Source organism: Colius striatus, chromosome 9 (assembly GCF_028858725.1).
Source record: "Colius striatus isolate bColStr4 chromosome 9, bColStr4.1.hap1, whole genome shotgun sequence".
NCBI classification, from domain to species: Eukaryota; Metazoa; Chordata; class Aves; order Coliiformes; family Coliidae; genus Colius; species Colius striatus.
This window is the reverse complement of record NC_084767.1, coordinates 35,106,602-35,127,577: the sequence shown is the minus strand read 5'-3', so window position 1 is coordinate 35,127,577 and position 20,976 is coordinate 35,106,602. Positions and strand designations below refer to the sequence as shown.

At 37.7% G+C, this 20,976-nt stretch overlaps 1 protein-coding gene across 2 annotated transcripts in view; it reads left to right on the top strand.

Annotated features, from left to right (window-relative positions):
• The window catches only part of CCNYL1 (cyclin Y like 1), a 31,532-nt gene that overhangs the window by 5,720 nt on the left and 4,836 nt on the right, over positions 1–20,976 (top strand). For both annotated transcript variants that reach the window (XR_009819228.1, XM_062002012.1), the window contains exons 2-8: positions 5,271–5,345; positions 7,010–7,044; positions 9,624–9,724; positions 11,110–11,145; positions 11,868–11,919; positions 14,485–14,604; positions 16,645–16,811. Coding sequence is in view for 1 of the 2 variants with exons in the window: in XM_062002012.1 (XP_061857996.1) it covers positions 5,271–5,345; positions 7,010–7,044; positions 9,624–9,724; positions 11,110–11,145; positions 11,868–11,919; positions 14,485–14,604; positions 16,645–16,811 (586 nt within the window). In the remaining variant the exon portion in view is untranslated. The remainder of the gene's footprint in view (positions 1–5,270; positions 5,346–7,009; positions 7,045–9,623; positions 9,725–11,109; positions 11,146–11,867; positions 11,920–14,484; positions 14,605–16,644; positions 16,812–20,976) is intronic.

Genomic DNA, 20,976 nt, shown 5'->3' with positions numbered 1-20,976 from the left:
AGCTTGAGTTTGAATGTGTACTTTATTTCATTCACTAGAAAATGGAGTTTTCTTCTGAAAACATAGTAACGTTTCAACTTGAAGGGACAAACAAAACCACAACTTGCTTAAAAAGCTCAGAGCTATTTATTTAAATGTGTAGTAAAACCAGGCAAGTAAAACTAAAGATCACACTTGCAGGTGATGGCAATATCTGTTATTTCAATAGCTTACACAAAAAACTAACCTTTAGCCAGGTAGCATTCTACAGTGTTGGATGAGCTGTGTTTCTGTGGCACAGCTTTGCTTCTGCCTAAAATGGCCCAGAACTTGGTGATGCTGTTAACTTTTATGAGAGCTCAGACTTCATTTGAAGTTTGTGTTAATGCAAGCAATTGTAAGAGGAGAAAAAACTTAACATATGCAGTCCCTCAGGTGGCATATGACACCTGGCACACAGTGCATCTTATTTTCATTAACTGCAAACACTAGATGAGGCTGGGATTTCTGGTACTCACCCGTGTTTCTTTCTGAACCATGTCTTGTGGTAAGTTAGAGAGCATGTGAGAAGTTGTTACGGAGAAGACTTTCTTTACACTTGCAATTATCAGCATGGATCTAAGATTATAAAAGTTGACTGATCTTTAGTATGTACAATTGGAAATTTTTGTTTTGGCATATCAATTAAAACGTTGGAGCTGTGGAATTCTACTTTAGCTTTTCAAGGTAGTGAATTGTGTATGTCTGAAGGTCTGTGTGGGGAGTAAAGTGTGTATAGCATGGAACTAATTCCTCTGCTTAACTTTTTAAATGCTACTACATTAAATGTGGTACAAAACCACATAACAAAATGTTAGTTACTCTTAAGATCTATCTTGTGATCTACTATTTTCCTTCTAGTTCAAAGATAAAATCCTAGGGGCGGTTAGTCCCTTTCTATTGGTCCTGCCTTCACTGTGGAATTTGTGGCACTCCTGACATCTGTTCCATCTGCCTAGCTAAAATGTATAGATGTGATTACAACCCTGGCAGATACATCATGAAACACATGGAACTACTCTGCTTCACTCAGTTGAGAAAGGCTGAGTGTTGTGTAGGGTGGGACAGATCTATCATGTTTCCCCAACATGGGCTGTGAATGAGTGCAGTAGGACCACATTGAGATTTGCTGTGCAGGCCAATGATAGCAAGTTTGGGTCTTTCTAAACTTTAAGAAATTTTGGAACACTCATACGGTATTGATTTTATTTAAACCATAGAAATTCATAGATAACATAAAACCTTGGCTTGCCCGCAGTATTTAGTAGATGGTCTACACTTTTACTTTCCAAATTCTTCTGGGTTTAGTAGCAAATTGAAATGTCGTTTTGTTGTCAAATGAGCCCAGCTCAAGAGTGTGGTGTAAAAAAGCAAATAATTCCTTCTTAATTAAGAGAGCTTGTTGTATATTGAAGTAATTTCTGCAATGCACTTAGATATGTACTGGGTATTGGTAATGATATTACTGTTCTTGTAGTAGTGCCATAAAGAACAACTGACAGGTTTTAAATAGCTTTAAAACAAGGATGTCACAATCTATAGAAATAATCTTTTAACAATGAGGGTGGTCAAATCCTGGCACAGGTTGTCGAGAGAGATTGTGAAGTCTCTGTCTGTGGAGATGCTCAAAACCTGACTGAAAGAGTCCTGGACAAACTCCTGTAGCTGACCCTGCTTGGGCAATTACTTGAATTACTTGATCTCAAGAGGTCTCTTCCAACCTCCTCAAAGATTCTGTATTTCTGAGAACAAAGGCCAACTATGTGGATCGGTTTCAGTTGTTTTCCTTTTAGAATTTATTTTCTCTGTGAAGCTAGGAATATTTTTAAAGAGAGAACGAAATGTGCATATGCAAGTGTTGGTTGAGGTAGTTTCCACCAACATTCTCACTCAAAATACTCCATTCTGAGAACTGGTTGTGTTTGAAAGCACCTTGTTGCACAACACATTCAGTCCTTTATGTGTTCAAATTTGCTTATGTTAGTTAATGTAAACAGCATCCTTTTGAGTCCATCCTGTTATGGCAGAGGGATATATTCTGTTGAAGATGAGTAATCAGTAGGTGGAAGTGCTTTCATTTTCTGTCTAAATCTGTGGAAGAAGCCACCCATGAAATATTTAAAGGACAGATTGACTTGTGTGTAGCTGGGAACATTACAGGAGATGGCAAATGGAAAAACTAAAACGTGTTGCTGGTGAGGAGTAGAAAAAGCGTGTTGAATTTAGAAATTATAATTTTAGGAAAGTTTTTGGAGGTAGAAACAGAATAATAGTTTAAAGGACAAATCATTTTATTTGAAGCTGTTGAGAATAACAGACTATCTGAAATTTATTGGCAAATTCATTAGTCTAATTTGTCTTAATTTAAAATTTTTTATTGAGAATGTTAAGAAACTCGCATCTTTCACACTTTAAGTCATTAAAGATGGACTGTACCAAAATGTTACTGTTGTCTAGTAAAGCAAAGGCTGGAACTAAAATTGTTGAAGGAAATGCAATATTTTAGTGTTCTGAAGTAGTGAAATTATTGAAGAGTTGCTGCTTAGTAACAATGACATCTCAACTTTATGAATAAGATAATGTGACACTGAGAGATGCAGAAAAATAAGGAGCAAGGCTATTTTTAATACGCAATTCTCAGAGGTGGAGGGCCATTGCAGTGTGGCAGTGTTGCTGTGCTGCTCCCACAGACTTAATTTCTGGTGGGAATCTTCTTGCCTCTTTATCACTACATGTGAGGGTCTGATAGAAAATGTGTTTTGACTTCTAGAGAATTGATAGTCTCTAGAATGAAAATGTTTTTTGAGTTGTTTTCTTCCTTTTTATATCATCGCATGACTTCTCTCTTTTCTCTCATTCTTTTTTCTGCATGTTTAAATTTCCATGATACCTGTGCCATACTATGCTGCTTTCTTTTTCTGTTATTGTTCTGTGAGGCTTGAGCTTTCTGTCCTGTATCATCTGATGTAGTAGTGCCTAATCAAGACTTACCCAAGACTATACCCCTTTTTAGGGCTAGATATCTTAGGTTTCAATTTGTGCTACCAGGATGAAGTATTGGAAGTTACACTTGGTTGTGAGTCGAATTGTGTGCAGGCAGATAAATCTCTTCCTTGAGCTTTTTTTTCCCCCTCTGTTTCTTATTAGAGTTATTCTAAAAGTTGCTACTGAACTCAAATTCTAAGTTGTTTGCTTCATAGCTTGCTAATAATCTGTGTTTTAAATCTGTATATTGCAGCCTTCTCTCGCCTGTTGATGGTAGTTATTTGTTAAACTGGCAAAATACTTCCACTTCTGAATCACGCCTTTCTCAAATCTAAAAAGCTGTTAAATGTTTGCCATTATTAGCGAATTCCTTGGTCTGTATCATCTGGTTTGGTGGGTTTTTTTAGTAGAGTGCTAGCATTAGAAACTAGAGTTGGTCTCTATACTGTCTCTTAAAAGTGATTTTGCTAAATCACTGTTAGAAATTAGTGAAGATTGTGGCCAAATTTGAAACAGTTACACTATTTTGTTGAGATGTTACAAAGAGTAATTCAATTGTGACACTATGGGATACTATTGTATGCTGGAATTCTTTTTTTTTTTTTTTTAAGAGACTCAAATGTGTATTACCAGTTCCTCAGGTATGAGCTGTAAGGCAAATTCCATTCTAGGGCTTCTAAACTAGGACTTCTTACATTTTAACCACATGATTAAATTCAGGTATCTACTGTATGCCGTGAATGAGCAGAGTAATGTGAAATAGAATTACTGTTTTTGTAAGTTAGCTTTTAAAAACTGCTTGAGATGGTTTGCTTTCATAGCATACTCTGGCGTTTTTGGGGTGGAGGGGGAATTCCTGGTTGAACAACCTTTGTGTTCCTAAATAGGCATTGGCTACCTTACTTTACAGTGAAGGTTCAAAATTACAGTAATCTGCATCCTGGACCAGTGTCAGAGCACTGGACTGGATTAGTGATGTTGCAAACCAAGTGCTTGGAAAACATCCAGGTCTGGATACTGATTTTGTGTGCCAGTAGGAATGTGGAATGAGAAGACTTGGGGACACATATACTGCTGCAATTACATTCACTTGCTGATGCATGAGGGCTGTGGCTGTGCCATGGATTAGGTGCAGTAGCACAAAACATTCACATAGTTTAGACTTCCAGTACCAACATAGTTTCAGCATACTTTGCCTGCTATTTAAGTAGAGTTCAGTTGGTTGAGTGCATAAAAAGCTCTTAAGTTGGTTTTCTTTTTCCATTGAGTTGATTCTGATTCTTAGATGAGTTTGTTTTTTAGGGGTGTGGCAATTGCATTGGTGTACTGCCTTGAAACACTAATGTTCAAGTTTGCAAGCTTGCATGCTTTCATGGTTAGCATGACATGAATAGCACAGAGGAAGATCAGAATGACAAATTCAAATGTGTGCGGATTTGCCCTTTCTAGGATGTACAGGATCACAGCACTAGATTATTCAGTTCATATGTTTATGTAAGTCAGTGTGCCTGTAGCATAACTTCCTCAGAACAGCTCTTTCTTCTGCCAAAGCTAATGCAGCTCAATTTCATCCTGGTGTTAACAGTTACATCAACAAACTTGTTAGTAGTCACTGCCATCTTAGTCTAAGAGAATAATATATCTTCATTGTGACAGGAGATTAAAGCAATCACTTTGTTCTTCCGTAATTATACATTAGCTGTACTGGGTTTTACTAGAAATTCCAAAAGAACACAATAGTGTTAAGATTCAGGTTTTGTTATGTATCAGCACTCTAAAAGTTCCTTATTAGGTTCTTTTATAAGACCAGCAGTTGTTTCCTCCAGTATTGGATTCTTAAAGCATAGAGTGAAAGACGAGCACTGTCTTGTGTCTTTTTTTTTTTAAGTTATGCTCTTGATAACGTTCTAGCGTTCTACTGTGTACTGAGCACAGGCTCCACATGCAGCTACCCTAACACATACAGACTTTTGAAGAGGCATATTGTTTTTCTGCAATCTCCTTTTCCAGAGTTCATTTCAATGGAAACAGTAATCTACTTCAGAACTTCATGGCAGTAGGAATATGTCCACAGTCTCTGCTTCAGAGGGGAAAATGTCAGAATTGTCATTATCTTGGCATAAGTAAGGTTTTGCTTTAGAGTGACAGCCCATTCTATGTGTTTCAAATCTTTTCTCTGTGTATGAGCACTTTAAGGCTGGATGACAATCATTGCAGTAGTCTTCTTCCATTAAAGGTTCCTCTGTTTTTTGTCCTTTCTGTTTCAGATTTAGCCTTGGAATCTAATCCATCTGATCATCCCAGAGCAAGCACAATTTTCCTGAGCAAGTCTCAAACAGATGGTAAGCTAAGTTGGGTTTTTTTTCAACTTAAAAAAGATGGGGGAAAAACTTGAAAAATATCTATTTTAATTATACAGCTTGAGAAGAATGAAATTGCCTTAATTCCTTCAAAGCATAGGGATTAATGGTTTGTGTGTTTACACGGAAATGTGTTTGTAGGCTGTTTTACTTAACACTTAAAACTATTTATTCTTCTAAATGCTTAAATATCATGAGATTTCAGAGTCTGGATACTAATAGTCTGAAGGAGCAAGGCTTTCTTCACTAACGTAATTCAAGCTTCAACAGTGGCGGGTTCTTTTTATGACCAGTGACTGTTTTAAACTGCTTGAAATGTAAAAAATATGTAAAATTAAAGGACAGTTTTCTGTAAGGAGTAATAAGCCTAAAACCATCATATCAATTGTTTTTTAATATATTGTTTCAAACTATTTGAATGATGTCAGTAATATTATTCAAGAGTCATAATTTTAATTACATGGATGTATTAGGATTTTTGGTTTCTTTGCAGATCCCTGATTTACTTAATAAAGACAGTTTTGAACAATTACTGTAACCAGTGCATTCCAAAATGCTGTTTAAAAGTGTTTAAAATTTCCTTATTGCACAAATCAAAATTTCCTGTTGTCAGAATTCTGTTTTAAGTTGCTACTAAAAAGGAGTTTAAGATACTATTTTAAAGATGCTTCTGTTCCTTTTATAATTTACTTTTGTTTGAAGTACTATTTTTTTCTAAGACAGTATTGCACTTGATTGTATGTGTTGATGGAAAGCTGCAGTGTGTCTTCTACCTTGGCATAGCTTTGCCACAGCAAAGTGGAACTGTTTTGACAGATCTGTCAGTTGCAGTCCTGCTATTTGAAATCTTATGGCAAGCAGTAAGATTGTAATTTTTATCAACTTTGCAATGCTCATATAATCTGTGAGCAGTGGAAACAAGCACTAGCATTGTTCCACAAGAGAGATGATACCAAGTAAATGGAGGCCTTTTCTTTGGAGCCTCTAAGGTCAGTCTTCAAACAGACAGAGGATCTGACCTGCACATTTCAAACACCTCTTGGATGACATTATAGCTACTGCCACAACTTAGAATCCTTATAACCTTACAGTGTTATTTTGAAAGCCTGAAGAGTTTTAAATGCACAAATAACATGGTTACAGTAATATGACAGACATAGCTTGTACCAGCATCTTCTGTGTAGTGGTGCTTTTTACCTTCTGCTGTCTAATAGGAGGAGAGTGAACACATATGTAATGCTGGGCACCTCACTTCTTCCTTGTGTGTCTTTGCCAGGTTGGGGATGTGATGATTTTACTTCTGATTGCTAAGTGGTTGCTTTTGGTTGTTGGCCATTGCCTATTTGAACTCCCTAAAATCAGCAAGTTTCTCATGATGCAGAGTGCTGAGACCTTTTTCCCTTAATGCAGTGGTTAAAGTAGTTCCTAAGTGTACATGTGGATAGTTGGAAGTATGTCATTTACTAGCTTGATAAAATTCAGTATTTTTTTTCCTCAGACTACTTTCCTAGACATCTAAAGTAAAATTTTTAACTTTTAATACTGGTGTATGTCAGAAGATTAGGTTCATAGAATGACTTTATTGAGTGTAAATTGGAATTGTATTTATAAACCTTTCCAGTCATATTCTTTGTCCCTCTTTCTAGTGCGAGAGAAGAGGAAGAGTAACCACATCAATCATGTAAGTAAAACAAATTATTATTGTGCTGTATAGATAATATTAGCATATTTGAACAAATTCAAGAGACTACTGTAGTAGTTCTAGGTATATAGTCCTACACGTTCCAAGTCTTCCTTAACAAGGTAAAACTGAATTGTGTTCTCCTGTCTAAAATGTAAACAGGCACAGAATCACAGAGCATAGAATGGCTGATGTCAAAAGAATAAGAATGGGGTTTTTTTGTTGTATCCCCCTTGAGCATTTCAGAACAGTAAAAGGAAAAACAGTCAAACTGCCTACACTGGCTTTTTTTAACAGAAATAAAACTGGATTAATTTCTGAGCTGAGATGGCAACTCTTAAATAACTTGCTGTTTGAGCATAATTGCAGGACTTTTGTAAGAAATGTATCCAGCATGAAAAGAGAATGATGAACAAACATGATTATCAGTGTGATAAATAAACTATCATCCATTAGTTTCGAAATCTGAAAGTATAGTATAAGCTTCTTCCACAAATATTAGTTAGTTTTGACACTTACCAAAAAAACCCAACAAAAAAGATGCAATGTCATTAATAAGTGGATAAAAAATTATTGACTAGTAAAGCTTAAGAACTGAATATATTAACACAATGCTTAAAAAAATACTGTGCAGTATAAGTGTCCATTGATAAGTTACTGGTAAGATAATGACATTTCAAGTATTTGGTATGATTATGGGAAGTGTCTTTTTTTCTTTTCCAATTACAGTTCCAGCTTTAGTCTGCCAGCACCAAGGTGAAGTATGATTGGACTGGTTTTGCTAGTAAACTTCGTCTGGAAGGGGAGATATTCTCAGGCAGCCATTGAGTTGTGAAAGATGCCAACATTTTCATATGAAAGACTTTCAAGTTTTTAGACAAGGCATTTAAAAATATTCTGGCAAAATGAATCTAGTGAATCTTGAATTGCTTGATTAAAACTCTTCCCTCAATTCCAACTCTATTATATATATAGTTATCTTACACTAGGATGAACACAAACAAGCAAGAATGCAGTGTCTTTGTTCACAACAGTGTGTGGTTGGCTAAGATAAGATGAACAAAAGATGAAAAATCAAGTTTGCAGAGAAAAACTGAAGCAAGACAGTTTATACGTCAGGATAAAAGGACCTCGGGCTGTTAATCAACAGCCAGCAGTGTGCCCAGGTGGCCAAGAAGGCCAATGGCATCTTGGCTTGTATCAGAAATAGTGTGGCCAACAGGACCAAGGAGGTGATTGTCCCCTTGTACTCAGCATCAGTCAGGCCACATCTCAAATACTGTGTTCAGTTCTGGGCCCCTCACTACAAGAAGGGCATTGAGGTGTTGGAGCGTGTCCAGAGATGGACAACACAGCTGGTGAAAGGTCTAGAGAACAAATCTGATGAGGAGTGGCTGAGGGAGCTGGGGACATTTAGGCTGGAGAAGAGGAAGCTGAGGGGATATGGGATCACTCTCTACAACTACCTGAAAGCAGGTTGAGATGAAGTGGATGTTGGACTCCTCTCCCAAGCTACAAGCGACGGGAAAAGAGGAAACAATCTCAGGTTGCACCAGGGGAGGTTTAGATTAGATTAGATAGCTGGAAAAATTTATTCACTGTAGGGGTTGCCAAGCACTGGGAACAGGCTGCTCAGGGAGGTGGTGGAGTCACGATCCCTGGAGGTATATAAAAGACCTGTAGGTGTGGCACCTGGAGGCGTGGTCTCATTGGTGGAAGTGGCAGTGCTGGATTAATGGTTGGACTTGATCTTAAAGGTCTCTTCCAACATAAACAATTCTGTTCTATGATTCTATGATATTATAGCTCTAGTGCAAGGCATTCTTTACAAATGCTCAAGGGAGCCTGATTTAGTATTTTTCGGAAGATTTCTTACAATTATGTAATCTATAAGATTAGGATAGATGATGGAATATATTGCTAGCTCTAAATAGTAAACATAAGAGTAATACTAGTGTTTTATTTCCAGATTCCAGATACTAAACAAGACATGAATGACATGAATCCTCTTCCTGACATTGCTCATGTTGCTCACTTTCTGTAAAATATAACATGACAAAACCCCAAATGCAAAATTGTCTTTACAGGGAGCAATACTGAATAACCAGAAAAAGTAAAAGTATAGGATATAAAGTGAAGGAGATAATGATTATGGAGTCATAAGGAAATCTAATAAAGTACATCATAGAGAGGGAAGACTGAGACGTAAACTGTCAAGAATGGAATGGAGGAGAACTGAGAAAATCAGAGGACTTGCTGCTTTTTCAAAAAGCTGCAAATTCAGGAAACAACTCTAGTAGTTCTGGGTGAATTTGCAGCTATTTCTGCTGAAAATTACTTTTCAGCAGAATATCATGTCATATTACCAGGGATGATTATAAACCTCTTTTAGACAAAGCATATTCTCAGGACCTTCATGGCTATAGGGTAGCTTTCATAGCATGTGCATTCATTTATAAAGACTTCCTCTGCAGTAACTACTTGAGGTGTAAAGGCAGTATTCAGCGTGGTAAACTAAAGCTTACAGAATCTTTTTTCTTGACTATATTTCTATTCCTTCTTGTTTTTGTGTACCTAAGGTGTCTCCTGGGCAGCTTACGAAAAAATACAGCTCGTGTTCAACAATATTTATAGATGACAGCACTGTCAGTCAACCCAACCTTAGAAGCACAATAAAGTGGTAAGAACCAGTTATCAACAGCGGGCTGAGTAGCATTGCAAGGTTTCTTTGGGATTTTGTGGTGGTTTTGTCTCCTCCAAAGCCAGTCGCACACTTGAGTGAGATGAACTCAGCACTGCTTATTCAGGTTGGTCATGGAAAGGGTACAGAGTTCTGGTTAATTATGACTGCTGAAATTAGTTTTTTGGCTTTTTTAGTTACAAATCTGCTGCGCTGTTGTTACTTAAAAATAGTTATTGTTGTGCACTTGAGAATCCAAGGCAGCATAGAAGCATGTCAACATTTTGGGATTAGAAGTGTGTATTGGGGTGGGGAACTCAAAGACTTCACATTGAAAGCCAAATCCAGAAACTCTCAGTCTGGGAAAACATGAAATGGATTTCGTATTGAGTTGCAGGAAAAGTTTGCAGGATTGTGTTTGTGACTTGCCAGTGGTATTAGTCTGCCCTCTAGTGGTGGATAACAGTATGTTACTGGCTTTGGTTCTTGCTCCAGCTTTCCAGTTCTTTGCGCATAGATGCTACCAGCCCAGAATTAAAAACTTTTACTGTGCTTGAAGGGAAGGGAAGGCAAAGTAGCTTCAGGCCTAGAAGAATTTACTGTTTTAACACTTCTGTAGAGTTTGGAAATGTCTATGTTGATTTGTCACTTTAAAATCTGATTTCAAGCAAAGATATCTAGTATGTCACTCCTTTTCTAGGGAAGAAGGAACCTAAAAGATGGTGCTTGTGCCATTTTAAAGTGGTATATAGCTGGCAACTGCTCAGAGCTTGCCTGTGATTAATTCCTGTGATGGCAATGTTCCTGTTGTTACTGCCAATGAACTATGAAATTTGGCCACAGTAGATAAGTGTCAATATGAAATCTATTGCCTTACTTGACTCAGCAGAGGCTGAGTTCTCTTCTTATCTCCTTCTTGGATTATGCTGGCATAATATCGTCTTTATTATTCTCTTTTTTTCAAACAAGCTCTAAATTAGACAACCAGAGGCACAGAGTTAAAACATCAACAGAATCTCCACAACAGCATATGTAACATCAAGTAGGAATCTTATTATATTTTAACTGTGAATAGTCTACATTTTCAGTAAATGTCACCTGATCAGGCAGTGAAGGTGTTTGGTTAAAATATGTCTTAACATGTATTTTGTGGCATGAATATCTGTACAATGAATATGAAAGTAGTTTGTCTAGCAAATTTGATTTGGCCAGATAGTGCTTAGGCAGGTAAACATCAGAAATGAGACAGTTCTCAAGAATGTGAGACGAAACCAATATATAATTGATTCTGAACATTTTGCCCTGAACAACAGCTTTTATAGTAGAATGGTTTGCACAGAATATGCTTTAAGTCTTGTGGTTTTTTGTTTTTTGTTTTTTTTTAGTGTAACATTAGCAATATTCTACCATATAAAGAACAGGTGAGTGAACTTTTCTTTGCTGAAATACAACTTTCTTTTTGAGCCAGGGATATGGTCTTAGTCACTTCAGTAACTACTAGTATAACTTAAAGGAGTTAAATCTGGCAGTTTATATGCTCTATCTGCTTTGTCTCTGTACCCTTCTTGTGGTCTCATACAGAAGGGTCATGCCCCTCCAATGGCACATGCTGTTGACATAGAGACATAACAGAAGGAGTGAGAAAAATACACTTAACTGACCACAGATCAGCTTTTGGACTTTGTTTAGCCTTTCCTGAATACAGAGGTACAGATTAGTTTTGATGGGAGAAGAAACATTCTGTCTCACGTACAATTAACAGTTGCCATTATAGCTAGTTACAGGATGTGCTTCAAAATTAGAGCTGCCTTTTTGAAAGACATGCTGTCACTGAGACATCATGTTTTAAGGGAGAGCTATACTAAGCATAATATGAAAACATAGACAACTATTCATGGGTTAGCTTCTATAATGTAAGACCTCATAATTGAATGCTTTCCAAAAATACAGCATAATTTCATACCAGATTCCATAAAATATGTCCCTTTATCATAGAATCATAGAATGGTAGGGGTTGGAAGGGACTTTTAGAGATCATTTATCCTCTTTATCTCTTATCCTCTTTAATGAATACGATTTTTTTTACTGAAGCATCGTATTACCAAATTAACTCTTGTGGCTAAACCAGATTTTTTCATTGTAGAGATTCTGACAGATCATTGGATATTTTTGATGAAAAATCTCATCCTCTCACAGTAAGTTAACTTTATCTTCTGCATGTGTAGCAATACACACTTTTTTGTTTGTTTGTTTTAACATCTGATGTAAGTCATAAAAATGTCTTAGTATCAGGTCACAAGTAAATTGATACTAAATTGTATCTTCATATATAAAATACAGTGCAGACAGTGTCCTCTGAACTTTGATATCAGCTAGATCATGAACAGAACCCAGTCTTTCTAAATGTTGCAAAGTATGTTCAGTTTCCTGTGTTTTCAGCATAAATAGGAAGCTAGCACATGCTGATTCTTGCATATTTTGTATCTGAACTTTATCTGACCCCTTTCTTCCCTTTTTTTAATACTACCTTATTTAATACTACCTTAATTAAAAGTCTTTCCTGTTTATTCAGGAAAACATGGTCAGTGTGCCTAACCTTTTAAATGACTGCAAACAGGAGAATATAATATGTGAAGCATATACACAGAGTAGCAGACACTGAGTTTGGTCTTTAAAAAAAACCTGAAAGGCAAAATTTTAAACCAAATATCCTTCATGTTGCTTGCAGTTACAGCTAGGAGCATTTGGCATGTTATTTTAATGTAACTGGTCCTGGTATACCTTTTCAGACAATCTTTAGGATGCAAAATCTTGTCGTATAGACAAGCTGAAGAGTGGTGCATGTGTTTTTTTATGTCCAGCTTTTGAATACTCTAGCTTAAAAACTGTCCTAGGGAACCACTTAGTTTTTCACTTCAAATGAATTCAGCAAATCTCTAGTGGCTTTAAAAATTCAATTTGCTCTGGGACTTACCTGAGTTGAGTGCAGCTTAATCTGTCTCACAGATTTGGCTTGTTAATAAGCAGTTTTTAGCTCTGTCACAGTTTCATCCTTAAGCACAACTCATTGTACTAGGAATTGTACACTTGAATACTCTTTACTCAATAAAAATAATGAAATTCTGGAGAAAAACTGTATAGAAGACTTCTTTTATGGACTATGATGCTTTAAGAGAAAAGACTGGTCCAAAACTGTTTTAACTGCCTGAATCTGTCATTTCACATTGACTTCATCAGACAATTTCTTTCCTTTATTTAGCAACCTGACATCTTCTGATCCTTTTACATAACCCACTCCCTATTTAATGAGTATTAACAGAGGAAAATCATTGTGTCCTTAAAGGAACACTTAAACTCTTCTATTGTACTGCAGCAGACAGACAGAACTATAGTAATGGCTGTGTGTCATACTTCTGGAGGGGAAATGTACAAATGACTTGTTAGTTTCCATAGCAATGGGGTTGTGGCTGGGTGCCGACAGTTCCTTTAAAAAGGTTCATTAGCTAGAATAAGTCTCTGAACACTTTGTCCACTAATGATTCAATCAGGAGGAGTCCAAATCCAGCCTCTGTGGACTCTTAATAGCAGAAGTAACAAACTTCAAGTTACCAGCATCACAGGGCTTAGTCACAAATACATTTCATTCCTTTTCTCCTCAGTTTCAGTTAGCAAAAATGTCCTTTCAGGTGAACTTTTGTACTGCTCATAGCACAGGAATTATGTAAGAGGGAACCTGCTCATGTTAGTCCTAATATTGTATGCCGCCCTTGAGAAAGTAACCTCCTTTGGTTACTGGTGTATTAGAAGGCTGTGTGGAGAGTATAAAGTTAACTTCCGTCTTCATTTTACCTGACACACTTATCTGGCTATTTTAAACTACAAAGCCATGTGAAAATGCCTGCTGCTTTGCTTACTTTATGACTCTTTGTTTAATTTCAAGCAGCTATGCTGTTCTCATCAGGTATCTTTACTGTACCATAGGTCTAATTTGGACTGTAGATAGAAACGTGTTCAATATCAATCCTGCAGAACCAGTGCATAAAGTTGGAGCTCATGAAGTTTCACTCTTCCAGAAAGAGTGGTGGATATCAGGATGCCTGGGGTGACAGGGTCAGAACTCTCAAAAACATTCATTTTAGAATTGGTTTTAGAGACTCTTTATAAGCTTTTCTTCTCTTCTCTTCTGTATTGAGAAACAGCTTAGCATCGTACCAAAGTTAAATCTAACTGTTGTTTAACTTTGTCTTTCTGGAATCTCTCAAGAACAAGTCCTCTGAGGACAGTGTAGGTTACCTTCCAGTTCTACCTGCGACAGATTTAATGATGTGTTGTTCAGCAATTCCTCAGCTGGGAGAGGAATCTGTGAAGGCTTTTAATTTTGCCTTTTGAAGAGCCAGTGTTTCCCTGGTGTGTGTATATATCTCTGCAGGGAGAAACCTATTTTTAAAAGATCTTTTAGTCTGTAAAATATCCCATAGACAATAGTTAGCACCTGTAATAATAATAGTTCATACTCTTTCCCATTAGCCTTACATATCAAAAAAGTGTTCAAAACAAACATACCAGCTACAGCTATTATGTTTTGTGTGGAATATTTGTAATACTGCAAGGCTGCTGGCGTCTTTCAGTGTATGATTTTGTTCCGTCCCTGTGACAGGGAGGGGTTATATATACACTTCTGCTCAGTGAAAAGAAATAAGTTCTTAAAAGTTAGCATTATGTAAGACAGATTTTCAGTAACCCAGAGAACTTTCTTTCAGCGGGAAGAAGTTCCAGATGACTACTACAAACATGACCCTGATCACAAGCACATCTACCGGTTTGTTCGGACACTGTTCAGTGCTGCACAGCTGACAGCAGAATGTGCAATAGTGACACTGGTAAGAGATGCCCCATCACTGAAATGTGAGCTTTTGGAAGACCTTTTTTTTGTCTCCATGATGAGCAAACTGAGATGAACTGACATGTAAATAGTTTATCTCATGAACCTTGTTAATAATGAAGATACTGTACAAGTCAGTTCAGTAGAGAAGATTTCTAAGTAGTTAAGAAGTGGTTAACTAAAAAGGAACTTACCTTTTTTATATATGAACATGTAACAATTAATTGTCCAGTCAAACATTGTCTCATAATATGTAACTTTCTGAAGAAGCTTAAGAAGGGCAGAACAGTGGGACACCATATGCAATGGGGTATAATAAGATCAGACAGAAAGATGTCTTTTATTTCAGTCGTGTGGATGGGAAGGTGGGAGTTTTGAGTTCACATTAGCCAGAACAGTGCAAGTAATGCTGCTTAAGGGATCAAAGATCAATACTGTATGTAGGAACTCCAGGAGGTGACCTTTCTCATTATTCTGACCATGAATTATTGCTGCCTTTCTATCAAACTTTCTTTTTTATTAAATCCAAAGAGGCTACATCTTTTTTTGCCTGGGTGACATGGAGGTACTTGGAACTTAAGAACAATAGTAAGAAAATAATCTCATTACAGTTTGTTGTTTGGTCTTGGAAAGAAAGATGTATATAAAAAATTGACGATGATACTGATTATTTATACACACATATATGCATACATATACAATATATGAAGGGAAACAAAAACCACAACCTGTGTAATTACTGCAGTAGATAATCTCTTAAACTGCACTTTGTTGCATACTAGACATAAGTCTCCATTGTGGCTTCTTTCTGAAAAGCAGTCTGGAAGAAGAGAACTGTCACCAAAAGACAGTGTGGCAATTAAGCAAACTCAACTTGAAGGACTTCCTTTAACAAGGAAATAAGTAATTAAAAGACAGATAGTTAGAGCTGTTGAAACTCTGAAAGTAGTTTGAGGTTTTTGCTATTTCAACAAGCAGTTTTGACAGAGTAAGATGATAGCTAACCCTAGGTGATATAGCCAGCCAAACTATTTACAGAAAACAGTTTGTTTTTGCTGTGGCTTTTCCCACTAGATGGCTCTGTTACTATAGCAACAGCTGAGGGCTGCAGGAAGGCTGCAAGCAAAGGACTGACCCAAAGCACGGGAGACCCTAGTCATAAAGATTGATCCAGCCCTCAGACCTGTATAACAGGTCTGTTTAGACAAAAAAGTCTTTTTAGACCTGTAGAACAGCTTCTGGCATCCATCAGTTGATCTGAGGTTTCATTGGGACCTTGGACTTAGATTAGGAAAAAGAACATTGAAAATAATAAATATTCAGTTTTAAAAGTGCGGATTACTTAGTGGGTGGATCATTACAAGAGTGTCAAATAGCAGAAAACTTTGAAGGAAAGGATGATTCAACATCATTGTAATTTGACATTACATGGGAAGAATGAATACAGGATCAAGACATTGCTTTGGACTTTGGTATCTTTCAGCTATCTACAAAGTCTGTTCTTTACAAGTTGAAGCAGAAATAGCACTACAACACATTTCATTGTGGGAAGACAGCAATTAATGCATCTTCATCCCATGGCTAGAGATCACAGTGCCGTTTTTAGCACTTCCTGTTAAGCTACAGTTGCTGAATCTTAACTGTGACAAAAGCATGTCTAGTGTGATGTCAAGTGACTTACTGTCCCAGGCCCAAATGAGAACCTGTCAGTGACTGCCTGATTTGGTAACAGAAAGAACTCTAGCAGTGTCTCTCAGAAACAGCAGTGCTCATTGCTTAGAACTGATTCTTCATTATCTTTATTGTATACCTTTGTGATCCACTTCTTGTGTTATAATAAAAAATGGAACTTGTAACTCTTGAAAGTTTGGATTCTAAAGTGCAAGTAGTAATCCTTAATATTTGTTGTGACACACTTAACAGTAATTGGATAAAATAGTTGGCTTAGCTATTTAGACTGGCATGCTTACTGCTCAGAACTCAGCTCAAGGCCTCAATTACACACATAAAACTGTTGGGTTTTTTTTTCATTTTGTAGGTTTATTTGGAAAGGCTTTTAACCTATGCAGAGATTGACATATGCCCTAGTAACTGGAAGAGGATAGTCCTAGGAGCTATTCTGCTGGCTTCTAAAGTCTGGGATGATCAGGCTGTGTGGAATGTGGATTATTGCCAAATATTGAAGGACATTACTGTTGAGGACATGTAAGTTGCAAGGTCTGGCTAGTCTGCTTTGGTGTGGTGTAGGGGGGAGTGGGTTGTGTTTTGGTTTTGTTTTTTGGGGTTTTTTTAATTGCAAGTTTTGTGATCATATTGAAAAAGTGTCTGTGTCTGGTGCTAAGACTGTATGTACATGATGTATAGCTGGTGTCTGGCCTTGTTTCCTTTTTTAACCTAGGAACCTTTAGATAAGCCCTACTTTGAGACATATCTGTATTAATATTTCCAATGACTTGGTTGACTAACTTGAAAGTTAGTTTTCTTTACCTTCTTTCCCCCAGTGATGAGCCATAGGACTTGGCTGTTTGTTTCTTTGCATTGGTGTAACTCTAAAATGCCCAATTTATAGTCTTCTCAAAAGTCATTTTGGGAGAAAGAAAAAAGTGAACTAAACTTGTTCCTTGCTTTTTCTCATTTAGAATTTTTAAAACTTCAAGGTAAACCATAAGTTATGAGTTATGTGTCTGCTCTTGTGTCCAGCTAAGGCCTAAATATCTCAAGATCTGAATTCCTAGCAACTGCTGCTGGCAGACAGGTGTCATTTGTGTTGGCACCTGTGGTTGCATGTGTTACATCCAGCTACTGCTATGGCTCACCTTCTTTGGGTGAGTTTTTGCCTTGCTTACAGTGCTGAGGACAAAAACCCTCAGTCTTACTACTGCTTCTTTACATAAGGCTGTTCCTTGTGTATATTCTTGTCTCAGATGTAGATTTCAATCTTTCAGAAATTGTGAATCTGCTGTCTTTCTGGACTCAGCTTTAAGCCCTATGATTTCTGCAGTTTCAGAGGATATTTCTCCTTCTGGCTCCAGGCTCATACTATGGGCTGGAGCTGTGTTTACGTGCAGTGGATTTGGCCTACTAGACTTTGTCTTAAATTCCTTCTCACAGAATACTATCTCTGAGAGCTTTGAGGTGTCAACATTGTTGTTTTCAATCTGTTTGCCAGCTTGTTCCTCTATTTCCCTTATTACCACAGTGGTAGAAGTGCTAGAAGAGTGGCTTAATATCAGGCTTTCTGGCCTTAATAAACTTCATGACACATTTTATGTGTATTTAGGTTTTGCCACACTGCTGTGCTGTAACTGAGCACGTGTCCAGGCCTACAGTCAGGTCTAGGACTGCAGCAGACTGAGGTGGTGAAGGTTTGCACACCACACTGGGAGGCTGCCTGTGGGAGAGTCTGTTCTTGCCCCAAGCTCTGTTCCCCATATTCACCATAAAGCTACTATTTAAAATACAGTAAGTAGGTATTTATTTGGGACCCTTTAGGAGGAGGTTTCTTCCTTTAGGTGAGGGGTGGCATCTCTAAAAATGAGGGAGCTATCTGCACCAAACCAGTTTTGTTATTCAAGTTATTTCACATTGCAAACAGCATCGGCAAACATAGCACCCTGTTTCATAGGTGCCCCTTGCTGGGGTGTTCTTTGTCTCCAAATGGGAGGCTGTGCCAGCCCTGCTTTCAGGAAAGCATAATTAGTGATTTTATACAACATACATCTTCACTCAGCAGGCTCAGAGTGCTCATCTGTCTGAGGAACATACTTGAAGTGTTGCTGCAAATAACTCCGAGATGGCTGAAGTGGGGTCAGCGATGCTAGGAGTGCTGGAGTGTACATCTTGCTCTTTTTGATGTCTCCTAGCCCTATTTGAGATAAATCAAATTGGTAGCACTGAAAATATCTGTAACAAGCAAGATGTTTATTCTCTATTGCTGATGCTGGGTCTCCTGAAATTGTCAGTACTTATATTTTCAAAGCAGTGTCAGTGGTAAGGAAAATAAACTGAATTTAAGCTTATTTTTTCCTCCAGTTTGAAGATGGAAATTTTGTAATCCCATCTCATTTGAATGATTTAAACCTTTGAATTTAAGTATGGGCAGAAACTATACAACCCCTTTCTCACAGTGGCCCAGGAGCGTCCACCCCAGGCTTTGCACTGTTGCAGCTTGGCAGACTTCACTGCTTCTGGGTTGGATAACATCACTATATTTGGGACCTTGGAAAACTTTAAAATGCTCAACAAAATTGAGTTTTAAGTTTATGTCTACTTTTAATTAATAGTTGGTACTATAGTTAATTGTCAGCTTTAGTAGTTTCAATATTTTTAAAGCTAGTCATTTGACAGTATTAGATATTATAAATACAAACATTACTGAGGGAAAACATGAAGACAGACAAGGATTTGGGGCATGGTTGCATTCTGACATTGGAGGTGGCTGGTGATGCTTGCCAAAAACTCCATGCAAAACCCCAGCTAGCTCCCCAGCTAAAGATTGCTTGGCAGGACTCTGCCAGGTGTCCCTCCCTGAGTGGGCCGTTCCTGTGCAGGAAAGGCGTGTCTACAAGGACTGGTGTCAACTTCTGTTTGTGACCTCTCTGTGAATTTTCCTATTGGCTCTACATATCCTGAATGACCTCCCTAATCTGATGGATGCTCTTGTTGTGGCATTACAAGCCAAGCATGGTAGTTACACCACTTTGGAACTGCAAAAGGTTTTATATGTGGTTTACACCACATTGGTTCTCCCAATTTGCAAACGTGCATGTGTGTGTGCGTGTCTCCCACAGAGGCTGCTCAGGTTCTTTTTCTTTTTTTTCTATCACAAGTCTATTCTTATTTGACCAAAGCAAAGGTGTATTTTTTTTTTTCTTTTATTGAAAGGGTTTTTTCTTTTGTTTTTAGAGCAGTGTGTGGGGTTTTTTGGTTTTGTTTTGCTTTACTTATTTCTAATGGTGAAAATATCAAAGCAAATTAAATTGATATTTGGAAGTCACCTTTTGTCAAAAGTTGCTTGCTTTGATGAGGGTTAATCCATAATCGCTGAAAAATTACCTGTGCAGCTGCGAATCTTGCTATGATTGCTTGTAAGGGGACACATGCTGTTCATTCATTGGGCTACATATATTTGTAAATAAGGCACAGAAAACACATGGGCATTATCATTTCCCAGGTTATAAACCACCGCTAGTAGACTTGTTAATCCAATGAAGAATTGTATTTTTACACAATCAAAATGTATTAGTGTAGTGAGTACAAAAGGGACAGTGAAGAGCATTTATTCAGAGGGTAAATCAAGCTCTGATCAGCTGATCATCAAAACATTATCTGATTTACATTTCTATAGGCTTATGACCATATGAACAGGAAATTAATTTTGGTACTAGGTTCAATGATACTTAAGCCCACTATGGCAGGAACAGGCACAAAGCTGCTATTCATGTTAAGACCCACCATCCAACACAGGACACAACCTGGATGACTCCTTGACTTACTTCCCCCCACATCTCTGCTCCCAATAAGTAAAACATCCATTTTAAAAGCTTCCAAGGAGCAAGAACAGCCTTGGCATCAAATGGCAAGTTGCCTTCTGGTGCATTCACAGTTGGCCTATACAGCTACTTCTGTTGAGACAGGCTTGCTACGAGTAGGAACAATCATTGAGTTAGTGTTGAACAGAATCACTTGATTTGGGTAACCACTGCTTTTTTTAGGTTAACTTGTAAAACGTTGGCTTTCCTCTGTGGAAGATCTCTGGTTTAGCTGGCCACGGCAGAGTATCTGAAGCAGCCTTTTTGGTGTCATGGCACTCTCCCCACTTCCCTCCAAATATTTTGCCCAGTAAAAATAAATGAGTAAAAACTGGACAGTGCCCTTTGACATAGTACTCTTGTCCTGTCTAATGCTGTTGAGAAAATTCCTTCTCCCACCTAATGTTGCTTATTTATTTATTTATTGGAGATGAATCCATGTTGCTTCAAGAGGCTTTTTTCTGTGAGATAATAGCAGCAGCTCTTCATAGATCCATTTGTTGCCGTGGTGATCTGCCTACTCCTTTTGTTAGTCTGCCTCTACTTCAATAACCCCCCTTCCTGTTATCAGCCTGGTGAAAATGTCTGCAAGTTCTTCAGAGCTAATAAACAGCATACATCATTCCTTTCATCTGATAACTATAGTGTGGGGCCGTACAAGAGTGAGAATGGCGCATGAATTGTCAGCTGCACTAATGGAACTCTGAAGAATGAACCTCCCCAGTCAGCCGAGTGAGTGCGTGACAGGGCACTACCTTTCTCTCCAGGCTGGAGGTGCCAGGACTCAAAAGCTGCATCTTGCTTTAAGCACTCCTGAATGACCTGTCTCTCAAAACTAA